This window comes from Silurus meridionalis, chromosome 9, assembly GCF_014805685.1.
Source record: "Silurus meridionalis isolate SWU-2019-XX chromosome 9, ASM1480568v1, whole genome shotgun sequence".
NCBI lineage: Eukaryota > Metazoa > Chordata > Actinopteri > Siluriformes > Siluridae > Silurus > Silurus meridionalis.
Window position 1 is genome coordinate 24407352 of NC_060892.1, and position 14843 is coordinate 24422194.

At 41.3% G+C, this 14843-nt stretch overlaps 1 protein-coding gene across 1 annotated transcript in view; it reads left to right on the forward strand.

Annotated features, from left to right (window-relative positions):
• Nucleotides 1-14843, forward strand: part of diaph3 (diaphanous-related formin 3) — a 287165-nt gene that overhangs the window by 22708 nt on the left and 249614 nt on the right. The window contains 3 exon segments of the mRNA XM_046857511.1: nt 1555-1587; nt 7456-7626; nt 10407-10511. Coding sequence (XP_046713467.1) covers nt 1555-1587; nt 7456-7626; nt 10407-10511 — 309 coding nt within the window.

A 14843-nucleotide genomic window follows, 5' to 3' on the forward strand; every position in this document is an offset into this window, starting at 1 on the left:
TGTGTCTGTAATTTCCTGTCCATCTCTCGCAAAAAAAACAAAAAAAACAGAATATACTCATTAATCCCACACACTTCATTAGACAGGCGGCTGCTCATTTTGTTCCTTGTGTGTTTATGCTAATGTGTGTCTGCGCTATTGATTAGCATGTCTGAGGGAGCATCGATACAGAGATCGGCTTCTCTACTGATGGAGAAATCAACCCATATATATATATATATATATATATATATATATATATATATATATATATATATATATATATATATATGTGTGTATATATGAGAGAGACCGATTGAAAGATTTTCAAGGACTCTTCCTCTGGAACTTCTCAGTCTTCTGCAGAGAGAGAGAGAGAGAGAGAGAGAGAGAGCCCTGTCAGATGAATTGAGGTGTAATTTAAGGTTCTCTCTTCCTCTCTCTGTTAGCATGTTTGTTTGTTGATCTGTCTTTCTGTTTCTCCTTTTCTCTCTGTCTGTCTCTGAATTTTTATCTCTCTGCTTGTCTGTCTCCCTCTTTCTTTCTCTTTTTGTCTATCTGTCCCCCTTTCTCTCTCTGTTTTTATATTGGTCTCTCCTTTCTCTCTTGGTCTATTCCCATTTCTCTGTTTATCTGACTGTCTCTCCTTCTTTCTCTCTCCTCTGTCTCTTCATTCTATATCAGTTTATTCCTTATTGTCTGTCTGTCTGTCTGTCTGTCTGTCTGTCTGTCTGTCTGTCTGTCTGTCTGTCTGTCTGTCTACACCTCTTTCCCTGTCCTGTCTGTGTCTATCTATGTTTTTGTCATTCTGTCTCCTCTCTTTCTGTATCTCTATATCTTTGCCTTTCTGTCCGTTTGTTATTGTATGCTATTCTGTCTCTCCTCTTTGTCTGTCTGTCTTCCTTCTACCTTTGTCTGTTTGTCTCTCCCTCTTTATTTGTTTGTTTGTGTGTCTGTTTCTTCCTTATACTCTCTTCGCCTGTCTTTCTGGCTGTCTGTTTTTTCTTTTTCTCTTTCTGTGCCTGTCTTTCTGTATGTCTGTCTGTCTACACTTTTTCCTGTCATTGTGTCTTTTTCTCTTTTTTCCTCTCTCCTATTCTGTTCCTCAATTAAGGTAATTTCATCGGGTTTTTATTGGCATGACCGTTACAGCGGTCAGTTTGCTGCCAACAGCAATAAAACGAGAAGAATAAATAAATTCACATAAATAATTAATGATCAAATCAAATCTCTCTGGATTTCTGACTCGTACACTAAACAGTGGACAAAAACTTTTTTTTTTTTTGCATTACAGAAAGTAACTCACTGTAGTGGAGCATAACATAGTGTCCATTTCTGTCCCTGTACAACCACCACCACCACCATCATCATCCTCGTCATGGTCATCATGTTTGTGTCCTGTGGGGGATCAATGCTTCACATACTGCTCTGTGTCTCAGGGTTTTTTTGTAGCCTTGAGAGCAGAGAGGGTTAGCGAATGACACAAATCCCTTCAAAGGTCTCATCAATTTTGTTCTCCAGGTGAAGGATTGGTGCTTATGATGGTCTAATCATGTTGCTTCTCTCTGTTTGTAGCCCCTTAACATCAGAACGCTTACTGATGATGTGGTAAGATCCAAATATTTTTTTTTGTTTCTCATTGTTTATTAATTCTTTTGGTGCTTAAGTCACTAACATCACGCTTCCATCTCTGATGAGCTGCGTCTGTTCATGAGCCAAAACTGGAAGGCTTCTCTTTTTACTAACTGGTTTATTATATAAAAAAGAAAAAAAAAAGCTTGCAGCATGAATGCATGGTAGCTAATTAACTGATTTTCATGTAGGCAGTGAGGCAACTGCGCAGTTCTGAAAAGTCTTTTGTGTAAATTCATAACAGGCTTTTGTCCAATGTTAAGTGTCCTTGCTCTTCCACTAACGCTGTCGAATCTGCTCTTAATGAAGCTTAATAAAGCCGCTCTAATAAAGCATGCAATATGACTGACCTCGAGACTGCAGTCTGAACATCCTCTGTGTTGGTTTAATTTTAATGAAACTACAATGGATTGTTGGCCAGTACTGGGTTTGAAGTTTATACCATTCATTTCCTCTTCCAGTGAAACTTTCAGACTCAAATCAGTGGTTGGTCTGGAAAAACTGGAACAAAAACATCATGCTTGTCTATATATATATATATATATATATATATATATATATATATATACACACACACACACACACACACACACACACACACACACACACACACACACACACACACTCTATACTGAAACTGGACCATAGGAGTTTTTCTTTTTTTTTTTTAAAACATCCCACCTCCACTCTTCTGGGAAGGTGTTCCACTAGATTTTGGAGTGTGCTTGTGGAAATATGTGGTCAGCCACAAGTTCTTTAGAAAAGAGCTCTACATCAGGCCACTCAAGATCTTTCACATCTTCCTGGAGCTTTGTGCACAGGATGCCAAATGTCATGTCGATGTTGTACATTCGCCAAGTCAGAATCCAGTCCTTTGCTCTTTCTAAAATCTCTGGTGTTGATTTAAAATCGCATTCAACGAACATCCAGTGAACCTGGAGCAAATCACCCTGAAAGATTGGGGAAAATTTTTCCGGTACGCCACAAATTCCTAATCTAATGTGATCGGTCTGATTAGCGGTGCAGCGTACGCCCGGTGTGCCAGAGCTTTTCGCTCCAGCAGGTTATTAGGAGTGGAAATCAGCTTGCTCATATGTTAAGTGGATAAAATCTGTGTGTATAAAAGTTGACAATTAATTTTGACTTTCAGAAGTTCATACACTTTATGGGCAAAAGTATCGGGACACCCGACTTTTCCAGCCGTATGTGGTTCTTTTGGCAAAATGTTCTCACATAGATTAAAATTTCCCTTCACTTGACTTAAAGCTGTTTCAGCATGACAATGTCCCTGTGCACAAAGCCAGCTCAATGAAGATATGGTTGACATGGGTTAGACGATGTGGATGGTCTTGAGTGGTCGGCTGTAAAGCTCTGTTTTTAACCCTATTGAGATGAACTGGAACACTGGCTGCATCCCAGGCCTCCTCACCTCACCTACATCAGTACCCGACTTTAACACACTTGTAGCTGAATGAGCATAAATTTCCACAAAATCTAGTGCAACATCTTCCCAGAAGAGTGGAGGTTGCTCAAAAAGGAAGCACATACCAATCTTATGCATTGGGGTCCACAAACGTTTTGACCTTTTTTTTTTTTGCTTCCTTCACTGACCAGAATTGATGAGAGGAGGAAATAATCAGGATTAATGTTGTTGAAGGTAAAAAGTAATTTTCCCAGCAGATACACTAAAGGCTCAGCAGTAGATTGTTGCAAAGCTACAGATTCAAAATATTCAACTTCTGGAGAGCTCCTGAATCGCCCGGTCTGCATGTTAATGCATGACACTGCTCTCTGGCCTCCGAGTGTTAAATGGGGCCGTTTTGTCCTTTATGCTTTTATAGGCAAATAGCTAGTGACTCATGGTTCTGTTCATTATGGGATGGCGGCATAGCCACTGCTGTACGGAGAGTTAATCTGAACGCAGAGATGAACTTCCCTTCAATAAATGTGAAGGAAAATGGCTACAAAAGCCTCTTGTGTTATTTTTAAACCACTTGAACGACTGAATTACGACTTAACACACGCTTTCAAACCATCCAAAGCGATTCACGTATTCAGCGAAAAGCATCCTGCAAGGGTGAGAAGTCAGACGACGAGGGTTGAGAGATCGACGGAAAAAAGGCTTCCAGAGCGTATCTGAAATTTAGCATCTACCAAGCGCAAAGCTCAACAGGATCTCTTAGCCCTGAGCGTCCAACATAGTGGACTTTGATATTAATAAACAGGCTTCATGTTGGCGCTCGAATGAACTTCTTGGTTGCACGAACACACATTTTGTCCAACTGGTACATCGTTATAGAGGAACGGTCGAAAATCGCACTATCCGGAGTCACTCGTGGCGATGGGTTCCCTTTTCGAGTAGTGAAGTAGAGTTTATCCTCATTCCAACCAAATAAAGTTCAGTACACAGTGAAACGAAACAACAGTTTCCCCAGATCCAATGTGCAAGACCCTTGAGTTTCTCCACAGCAACCTAAACCCTCTTCATGGATCTTTGCTGGGAAGCGATGTAGCGCATGACGACTTGGATTTTGTTGCATCCGTTCCTGGTCTTTGAGATTTTCCCATCCGTGCACATTTTTGGTACGTAGCCTTTTGGGCTCCCAAGTAGGGTTGCGAAAGGGGCGAAAAAAATTTCCGGAAACTTTCCATGGGAACTTTTGGAACTATTCCAAGGTGGAAACCTACCAGGAGTTTATTAGAATTTATCAAATTTTTAATTTGTGGGAATTAAATACACATTTTTAACAGTTTTTTTTTTTTTTTGCAAACTGATACAGATTTAAAAAAGAAGTTATTTTTGACTTTGATGTTATTGTTAGTATCATTTTGTTGCACTATATCTTACACATAGCACAATTTTTAAACATAAATGTATTTATTGTCATATGTAATTTACTTGAATACAAAAAAAGATAAATAATAGTAATAACAAAAATTATATGAAAAAAAAAATTAATAAGTAAATAAACATCGCAAGAATAATAATAAAAAAAAAATCACCTAAAAGCTTTTCGCATACATTCCCATTCATTCCCAATGGAAAGTTTCCAGTTTTAAAAAATTCCTGGAATTTTGTGACCCTAGCTCCAAGCAGTGCCGCTCCTATATGGACACCGAATGCACAAACGTCACCAGAAGGATGTTGAGAAGCGAGAGAACTCGTCGCATCTCAGTCGTCATCATTCGTCTTTCTTTTTTTTTTTTTTTTTTTATTCTTTAAAATTCACAGTCCGATCTCCTGTTCCACACTATTTGTCTATATCAATTTTTTCACTTTAATTCCACACCCACTGAGTTAACTTTTTGATTTTCTGCTTTCTCATGTTCTTTGTTCTAAATTGTTCTTTTTTTTCCCCCCCTTTTTTTGTGGCCTTTTTTTTTCGCCGCCGTATCGATCGGCAAAAATGTGTTTTTTGTTTGTCTTGGGTTTGCTATTGATTTCACGCAGACTTTTTAATGCCGGAGGGAGAGTAGTCACTGGAATAGGATAATCAGCTTTATTATGTGTTCAGCTCAGCAGGAACACAACGCGGGAGCTGGCACTCTTACATCGTCAGTCGGACAGATGGCCCCGTACACGCATATACAAGCCCGGATGAATAGCACGTGTTTAGCGCGCGTAACGTAAAGGATCGTGGTGCGCAAAGGGTGACGATTTCCAGGGTGTGTGTTTGATGTGCTCGGTGGTAATGGAGGGGTGTTGGTCGCGAGGGGGAATATGGAACCTGGACGGTGGAATAGGGGGGGATTTGTTTCAGAGGCGCACAACAGAATTACTTAAGAGGAGCCTGATGGAGTGGATAGAAGGAATAAAAGGAAATGGAGCCATTAGTAGTAACATCAAAGGCTCTTTGAGAGATAGAAAGAGGGGAGGATATTGTGGGCGAGCGAGCCGAGAGACGTACAAACACCTAAACAGCCCCGAAAAGCACTTCATCTTTTCCGAGCAGCCCGGATTACGTGCGCTCTGATGCCTGCCGCCGTTATCAAGGCGCTGCCTCGGCATATTTATTTATTTATCTGTTCCTGGTAATGAGGTCTGAATAGCAAATACCCCGTCCTTCACCACGGACGGAACCGCGTGATTAAACCGATTCTCGCCATCAGTCAAAGTTGGTATATGAGCTTCAGGGCAGCTACAAAATAAATTAAGCTGTCGAGACTGACGATGGCGTCAGCACACTTCTCGGCTCTTGCGCTCTGCTGTGGAACCGCTACACACCTGTTTATATTATATTCACACTACGTACTTTGTGGACACCTGAGCGTAAGATTTCGTTTCCATTTCCTGTTATGATCACCTCCACTCTTCAGACAACACGTCCCACTAGAGTGTGCTCGTGGAGATTGTTCATTCATCCACAAGTGTATTAAAAGGAAAGTCAGGATGAGGAGGCCTGAGGTGCAGTAAGCGTTCACATTCATCAGAGCGATGAAGTAGATCTTCCACTTAAACCCACATATGGCTGGGAAAGTGTTCCAATCCTTCTGTCCGTATGTGGAGCTGGTAGCTTGGTGGTTAAGGCATTTGGTTTTGGATCTAGGGTCATAAGTTTAAATCCCAGCCACATCAAGCTGCTATTCCTCGGCCCCTGAGCAAGACCCTTAACCCTATAGCTGCTTAGTATGAATGAGGTCAAATATCGTAAATGTACAGTGTATATTATAGATGAAACTTACCATTTCACAACATCCAATGGTCCATATCCAGAAGCTAAATCCTGTTCGCTTAAATATACTGAAGAGAAGACCTCAAGTAGGCTCCTACAGTAGAGCAAAACGACAGCGAGCCGCTGAAGAAGCTGTGAAGAAGAAAGAAAGTGACAGCTGTAAAACGCAAGCATAACTAATTCCAGAGAGAATTTAGGGCTGCGTCCTAAACCTTATCCAAGACTTCGAATAGAATGCATAAATAATAAACCTTATTGTGTACATCAGTGTTAGACCGGTCACGACTGAGCTCCGGCTGAGCAGAAAAAACTTCTCCACTCTAATGAGATGCTCGTCTTCGATCATTTTAAGATCTCTTGGTACCATTGGCTGAATAATCCAGCACCAAACTGCAGCTCTCTGTGAAGCTGCATGCTTTATTTCAGGGAGGAACTTTGGTTGTGCAGTTGGAAAACCGCATCCACATCAGTCCGATACAATTTATTGCCTCCAAATCTGTGGTAAGAACCTCATATGGCTTGAACTGTCAGGTTTTGTCTACATTGTGTGTACTGCATTAATTTCACATCTGTGTCACTGCTGGTTACATAAACTCCAACACATCGCTCCAACACACAACTGGTGGTCTTTGTGACAATGTTCTGCAAGGTGTTATTAGCATAAAAAATACGCAAGACGTCGCCAACCAGGAAACATCTCACCTCCTGTAGGTGCAGCTGGGGGGAGACCAAGAGAGCAAACAGCTTGCTGACAAATCTGATCCAATTAGGAACTCCTTATCTCTGCAATGTGGGCGTCTTCCATCTGAATCCGATAAATCAATCCAGGATCTGTCTGTCTGTCTGTCTGTCTGTCTGTCTGTCTGTCTGTCTGTCTGTCTGTCTGTCTGCCCATCTCTGTCTGTCTGTCTGTCTGTCTGTCTGTCTGTCTGTCCGTCTGTCTGTCTGTCTGTCTGTCTGTCTGTCTGTCTGTCTGTCTGCCCATCTCTATCTATCTATCTATCTATCTATCTATCTATCTATCTATCTATCTATCTATCTATCTATCTATCTATCTATCTATCTATCTATCTATCTATCTATCTATCTATCTATCTATCTATCTAAAGCATTTTAACATGATCAGATTATGAGTTAATAAATTAACCCTTTTTTTCTTTTCTACACCCAGCTGGACCGATTCTCGAGTATCCGTATCCCCGGCAGTAAGAAGGACAGGACGCACCTTCCCTCCATGACCAAGCAGTCCTCCTACGATTGGTCCACCTCCTCCGAATTTGAAGACCTGTCCTCTAGGATCACTTCAGAGAAGGAGATTCTTGCTCTCTTTGAGAAAATGATGGTAAGCCTTTTACTCTACAAATTCGAATTCGATGTCTTTGTAGAACAGAAACTCTTTCCATGATGTTTGCTTGCAGACGTGTTCCACGCTAAACAATAACCCCGAACATTGGTACATCTGTGCTAGAGCAGTGAACAGAGACATGGGGATCTGAGATTTCTAGGGGTGTACATGATAAACAACATCAAAATTTTATATCATAACAAAATCTTCTCGATACATTTTCCAAACTCAAAATCATCCTGAATATATACGACTTTGGTTCCCTTTGTTTTTGGATTAATATATTCATCACATAGACACTTTTATCATGACAGGGTTTGCGTGGTCCATGTGTTAAAACAGGTAGCGCTCAGGGTTTCTTTGGTGTCCCCGGTTGCCAAGTCTCCGCAAATGTACAACTACGAACAACTTCTCAAATCCCTATGAAAATACGGAGAAGGGTTCAGGGTTCAGGAAAAAGAGGGACAGTTCTACACCTGAGCATCACTTTTGTGTTTTTTTTTTTTTTTTTGCAAACTGTTACCACATTAAAAGTGCACATTTATATATAGAATCACTGGAAAATAGAGGCCCAAATCTGTTCCAGGATGAGATGGTATGTCAAGAATGGAGTGAAAGATCTAAAGTAGCCTGCAAAGAGGCATCCTAATACTGTTCCTCTAATGGAATAATTGGATATGGGTACTGGTAATGCAGAATTGGTATTTTTGGCTTCATTATTAAAGCAGCAGCAGCAAAAGTCCATTGTGGTTATTTTTTTTTTTTGTTATTAATATCCTCCGTGCCTCTGGTTGGTACGGGGCCATGAATCGTTTGTCACCAGCCTGCAGCAGTCTTTTTTTTCTTCTCCTCTGCAGCAAATGGCAAAAGAGAACAGTAGCTTCCCTGTGGGGGAGAATGAAAAGATTTTATTTTTTTATTTTTTTAAACCGGAGGAAAAAAAGGAAAAGATGACAAAAAAATGTTTCGACGTTAATGTGGCTGTACATCTGCACGTTCTCATACGCCCTGATGTACCTACACAACATCTGTACATTTCAGCAGATAACAGACAAAAGTATTGTGACACCTCCCTTTTTAAGCTGTATGTGGTCCTGTTACCACAAAGTTGGAGGTTCACAGTTGTATAGGACGTCTTTGGATAAACACGTCCAGCTGATCCATTGTCCGTATAGACTCTGTGGACAAAAGGGTCTTCCAGCAATATCCGGTTCTTCGTCACAAGCTTGGAGATGCACAATTGTGTTAGGACGTCTTTGTCCTTCACTTGAACTTGAATCCTGTACACACAAAGCCAGCTCCATGAAGATATGGTTGTACATGGTTTGAAAGATGTGGAAGATTTTGAATGGCCCGTTTATAGAGCTCAACCTTAATTGGAAGGGATTGAAACTCTGACCGCACCTCGGACCTTCTCATACGATCCTACATCAGTACCTGACTTTTACACACACCCTTGAGCACAAAATCTCCACAAGCAAAATCACCTTCCCAGAAGATTTAAGAGCACATGTAGAACGAGATGTTCAAAAGGACATGAACCGGTGCCCACAAACTTTCTTGCATTTACTGTGTAACCCAGGAAGTCTTGAAGGTGTTCTGAAAGAGTTCTTCTCCTCCATATAATGAATCATTTTAAAAAATCGTACCCAGTTTCATGGTCTTCTCCGTATTTTGGGAGTTGTGGCACACAGCCCTGTTTGAGCGTAAGTGCATTTAGCACATTTGCAGTCGAGTTTGTCACTGAGCTCAGGTTTATGTGACAGGAACATCAGTGTTGGTAACACACTGTCTCACAAGCGGGGGTTTGCGGATTCATGAATGTGGCAGTCGTGCTGACAGGGCCGGCGGCGATAATTGGTGCCTTTCCCCATGCGCCGTGCGTCTTCCTCCGCCGCCACGCTGACCCAAACCTCCATCAAGGCGCAGACGCTGCTGTCCAGCCTCGAGCCCACGTCAAATCTTAAACCACCTTCCTAAGGGAAATAAAACAAATAAATTAGAAGCAAGGCACCGAAATCCAGTTACTAGATTTGAAGATAATTCGGAACAGTCTTTTTCGTTCCTGCTTTGTTATTAACCTGTATTTTGCTGCCTTGCAATTTCTGAATCTGGAGGAGTCCTAACGCTCAGGATGCACCGTTCTGTTCCCTGTCAGTGGTACGTATCGTCTTGGTGCAGCGAAACTGTTCCCCGCAAATTGGTGTCAGGAAATAAAAGTCGGGTAGAATAAATACATGCAGCTCCAGAGCCTGAAGGCTGCTGTGCAGTTGTGTCACATTCTATAATTTCCTTAGTAAGAACTAATAAGAAATTCTTCAGCATGTTGGTACGAGGAACACGCATTTTAACGATGACGGATCGAGATTTCAAGCTGCTGCGGCATCACGTTCGCTTTGATTTTTGGTGATCATCATCAGCAGGACCAGAGCTTCGCATCTCGTTTGTGTTTTTTTTTTTTCTTTTCCCTCCCGCTCTTGCCGGCTCTTTTGGCAGGTGTCTAAGCCGCATCTTGCAGAAGGAACCTAGGCGAGATGATCGATGGTTCAATATTTACATTAAAGTCAGAAAATCTGTTTATGTAAAAGGTTTCATTACTCTCGCAGTACAAGTCCACACCAGACTGACGATCAGTGGGCGTTTTTCGTGCGCCTCGTTCCTTCCTCAATCCACAAACCTTTTATATTAATATTAAATATTTACTTTGCCCTGTTGGATGGGTGTGCGTCTGTGTACTTTACATTGACCCCCATCGCTCTCGCTCTGTGTTTTTCTAGGAGGATATGAACCTGAATGAAGATAAGAGAGCTCCACTCAGAGAGAAGGACCTGAGCATGAAGAGAGAGATGGTCCTTCAGTATATTGTTACAGCAGCCAAAACTGTAAGTCACACACACACACACACACACACACACACACACACACACACACAACACTTTGCAGTAACTGTGTTTGTGTTATTAAAACTGGTGGATATCACCGATATCGAAAGCTGGGTTGGATCGTGCTTGCCGATAACCGATTAATCAACTGTTTTTAAATGGATATTTTCAATCGACAAATGAACATATAAAAAATGGACAAAAACCCCAGTACTTAATCTTGAAAATGTGCTAAATGAAATAAATATGAATATATAAATTATATAAAAAATATTGAGGAATATAAGACATGCATTCGAACTGAAACAAAAAGTAAATAAATAAAAACATCCAAGATGAATAAAAAGAAAGACACTTCAAAAGAACAGCACAAGGTGTCAGTGATTTGCCTCTAGAGGCCGCTCTCCTACTGTATAACACGACCCGGAAAAACTATCGGTATGGATTTTTGTCAATAGTTTCTGCGATCCTCTAATTAATACCACGCACTGCAAAAGAATTCCGTACATAATTGTGATTTTTGTGTTGACCAGGTTACAGGTCTTTGGGTCACATGGGAATTTATAGCCGGGTACAAAGCGGTCAGGAAATGAGCGGCGTCGATTTTGATGATTGATGGGAGAAAATGGTATTTTAGAAATTTGCAAAGGTTTCTGTAATCTGTGAAGAGAATTTGCTCGAACATCGTCTTTCATGACACCACATAAATAATTAATCATGGCAGATGTTTACAGTGGCAGTAATAACGGCTCCTTCTTTAAACCACGATGAGATAAGCGTGTATTTTGGTATTGGCGCTCATGCGTAGCCCCAGAAATGCTGCAGAACTTTTCTCGTTTTTACCTAGAAGTCTTTTTTTTCCCCTTTTTGTTCATTCATCTTTAACAGAAATTCTCTCAGAAACAAATCGGGTCCTCAGACTCCCTCTGGCTCGACTGGGCCGAGAACTTCACCCTTTTTACCTCGACGCTTAATGTTTAAAGCTGTTTCGCCTCTAATTGCACTCTATTGTCCCGCGGTAAGCGCCAAAGCTCGCCATGTGCCTTCGCAATTAGGTAGACTAGCTCCCGGCAATCAGGTCGACCGCACCGAGAAATGATTGTGGGAAGAAAAAAAATCTCCGGGTCGCCCAGGATGTGGTTTTTCTCCGTTCTTTTAAAGTAAAAGCAGACCGATACGCCTCTGCGAGTTTTAATCTAGCATGCGAAACAAATCTGCTAGCGCCATCGCCGTACGAACGTACTCCATCGAGCAGAAAATCTCCACGAAGAGCTAGACGAATCGCCGTATTTCTTTTTTTTTTTCTTTTTCACCCATAACTGAAAGGAATTTTACAATTTAACGCCCTCGTCACTTGCTCATGTGTTCGTTTGTAGAAGTGAGAGAGAAAGAGAGAGAAATTTTAATTGGACTGGCATGCCATTAACTTCTCTGTAAATTCAATTATTTTTGGAGTCCTCAGAGATTTTTTTTTTTGGGATTGTTCAATTTATGCCTGCGTCTTAATTGTTTGTCGAACTTTATCTCGCTTCGCGGTGCTTTAGGAGCGCTGAATTCCGCCCATAAACCCGAAAGTTTTGATAATTTTATAAATAACGTGAGCTCGGCGTTGTGTTTCTTTGGATTACCTCGAATGACTTCTGACTTATGAAGCGGTATACAGTACAGACCAAAAGTTTGGACACACCTTCTCATTCAAAGAGTTTTCTTTATTTTCATGACTATGAAAATTGTAGATTCACACTGAAGGCATCAAAACTATGAATTAACACATGTGGAATTGATGTCATATTCTAGGTTCTTCAAAGTAGCCACCTTTTGCTTTGATTACTGCTTTGCACACTCTTGGCATTCTCTTGATGAGCTTCAAGAGGTAGTCACCTGAAATGGTCTTCCAACAGTCTTGAAGGAGTTCCCCGAGAGATGCTTGGCACTTGTTGGCCCTTTTGCCTTCACTCTGCGGTCCAGCTCACCCCTAAACCATCTCGATTGGGTTCAGGTCCGGTGACTGTAGAGGCCAGGTCATCTGGCGCAGCACCCATCACTCTCCTTCTTGGTCAAATAGCCCTTGATGCCTTCAGTGTGACTCTACAATTTTCATAGTCATGAAAATAAAGAAAACTCTTTGAATGAGAAGGTGTGTCCAAACTTTTGGTCTGTACTGTATAAGGGAGCCACTCTGTTTAATGAGGGCACAAGTATCCTTAAACCAAATTTAATGCCTTTCATAGGATTAGAATTGCAAATACACCTTTGGATTGCTTTAGATTTTTTGTAAAAATGTAAAAAAAAATGTATATATAAGAATTTAAGCGGATGTGTTTTAAATTATTTAGAAAGTGACTAAGAATTTGTGACTAATATTTAATATGTAGATAGATTTCACTAATATATGACGTATCAACACTACGGAGACGAGGCGTGTCCTGAGACGCCTCGAATACAGATATAGATGTACAGATGTATAGAATACAGATTAACATGGCAGAGGTAGAGCCGTGTCTTCCTGCAGAAACAACATCTGGTTTTATTTCATCTTATTCTTTGCCATGCTTTAGAAGTCAGAAGGCGCTTAAGTACATTGATGATTGAAAACCGAATAAGGAGTTTGAGAAAATCCATTCTCTTGCACATATCTGGAATTGTGGGTAGCTCCGCCCCCTTTTCAGTCCATCGTCTCTTTTTGCCTTCACATCTCCCCTTGTCCTTTGTTTGACATTCAGACCCGGTTGTTTACCCGCAGACTTGTGCTTAGAGCGAATAATTGCTTTACAATGAAGTTCTTTCTACTTGGACTGGTTCCCTGTTCTGGATGCTAATTGAAGCTATAGATTCTGGCATGGCGTCCTCCTCCCCTCTCTCTCTCTCTCTCTCTCTCTCTCTCTCTCTCTCTCTCTCTCTCTCTGATCATAAAGCTCACGCATAATTACCATTGTTTCACCTTGTAAGTGCTGCCGTTTGCACTTTATCACCCGACAACTTTTTTTTTGTTTCTCATTCCATGATGCATGTGAGTTTACAAGGTTCAACATAACATAATTTCCACGAACAGAAGCAACACTCGCTGTCCTGATTTAGTGTCTGTATTTTGTGTGTCGTGAGGAAGGATAAATAAGCAGTGACGAAGGTTCAGGGACACAATTCTGACGAACAGTTGATTCACAGTGGGCCGGTCAGGACATCTAATGAGCGAACGCACACCAGGTGCACAAAGTCGCTCGGCCCGACCGCAGGCTGAAACCGATCTGCTGATTAATCCATTAGTCAGCGTTGCTCGCCTCTACAGGAGAGCGTGCGCTCTGATTGGTTCGACAGGCAGGAGTCCTGAACATGGTTGTCATAATGCATGCAGTACTTGATATAATAAGAAGGATTCACAGTAAACTTTTTGAAGGAGCAAAATGGGAACTTTAAAGAGGTTTTCTTCTCTCCTCCACCTTCCTGAAGTTGTTAGAGAAGTGAGGTCTGAGCTTTAAAGCAGACCTTCCAACCTACATAAACCACAAAGCTGGCTTTGTGCACGGGGGAATCGTCATGCTGGTGTTTGATTCTAATCTGTACAACAACAGGGAGCTACAGGGAATGACAAACTAAAAACGAACAAGCCTGGATTCTATTGTTTGGCCAAAAGTTTGTGGACACCTTATCATTCAACTCTCATCCGGTTCTTTCTTGCAAATTTGGAAGCTCACATTTGGAACTAAGCAGACCTTGTTCCAGCACGGTCGGTGTCTTCTGTGCATAACGCAAGCTCCATTAAAACAAAGTGTGTTAAGGTTTGAGAAGAACTCCAGCGTTCTGCCCACTTCAATCCCACGTACAGGATGAACTGAAACGCTGACCTCCTCACATCCACAACCTGATGTCACTAATGCGGTTATACCTGAATGATCACAAATCCACATGTTCACACACCAACCTCTAGTGGAAAGACTGCAAGAGAGTGGGAGTTTATACTGTGTGAGGGGAAACTATATAATATTACTTTCCTCAGTTCATGTTCAATGCTTGGGTGTCCACATACTTTTGGAAATACATGCCATGATTATTATAGTAATTTGTTTATGAGAAAACGTGTGTTTCATTGACTGTAAAACAGACACAAATGCATACAGGGTGTTCAGAATTTTTCTCTTTCTTCTTTGAACTTGGACCAATCTGAACATTTCATCATTCAGAATGAGATGAAAGCAAAGTGTCTGAGTCTTTATTCGACACGTCGTCTTAATACATTGTCAGGTGTAAACACACTCCTCATCGACCCTCGGAGCACAAAAAACCCACCAGCATCTGAATCGCAACCTGCATTCCTGAATGTCCCCGAGTCCAGCC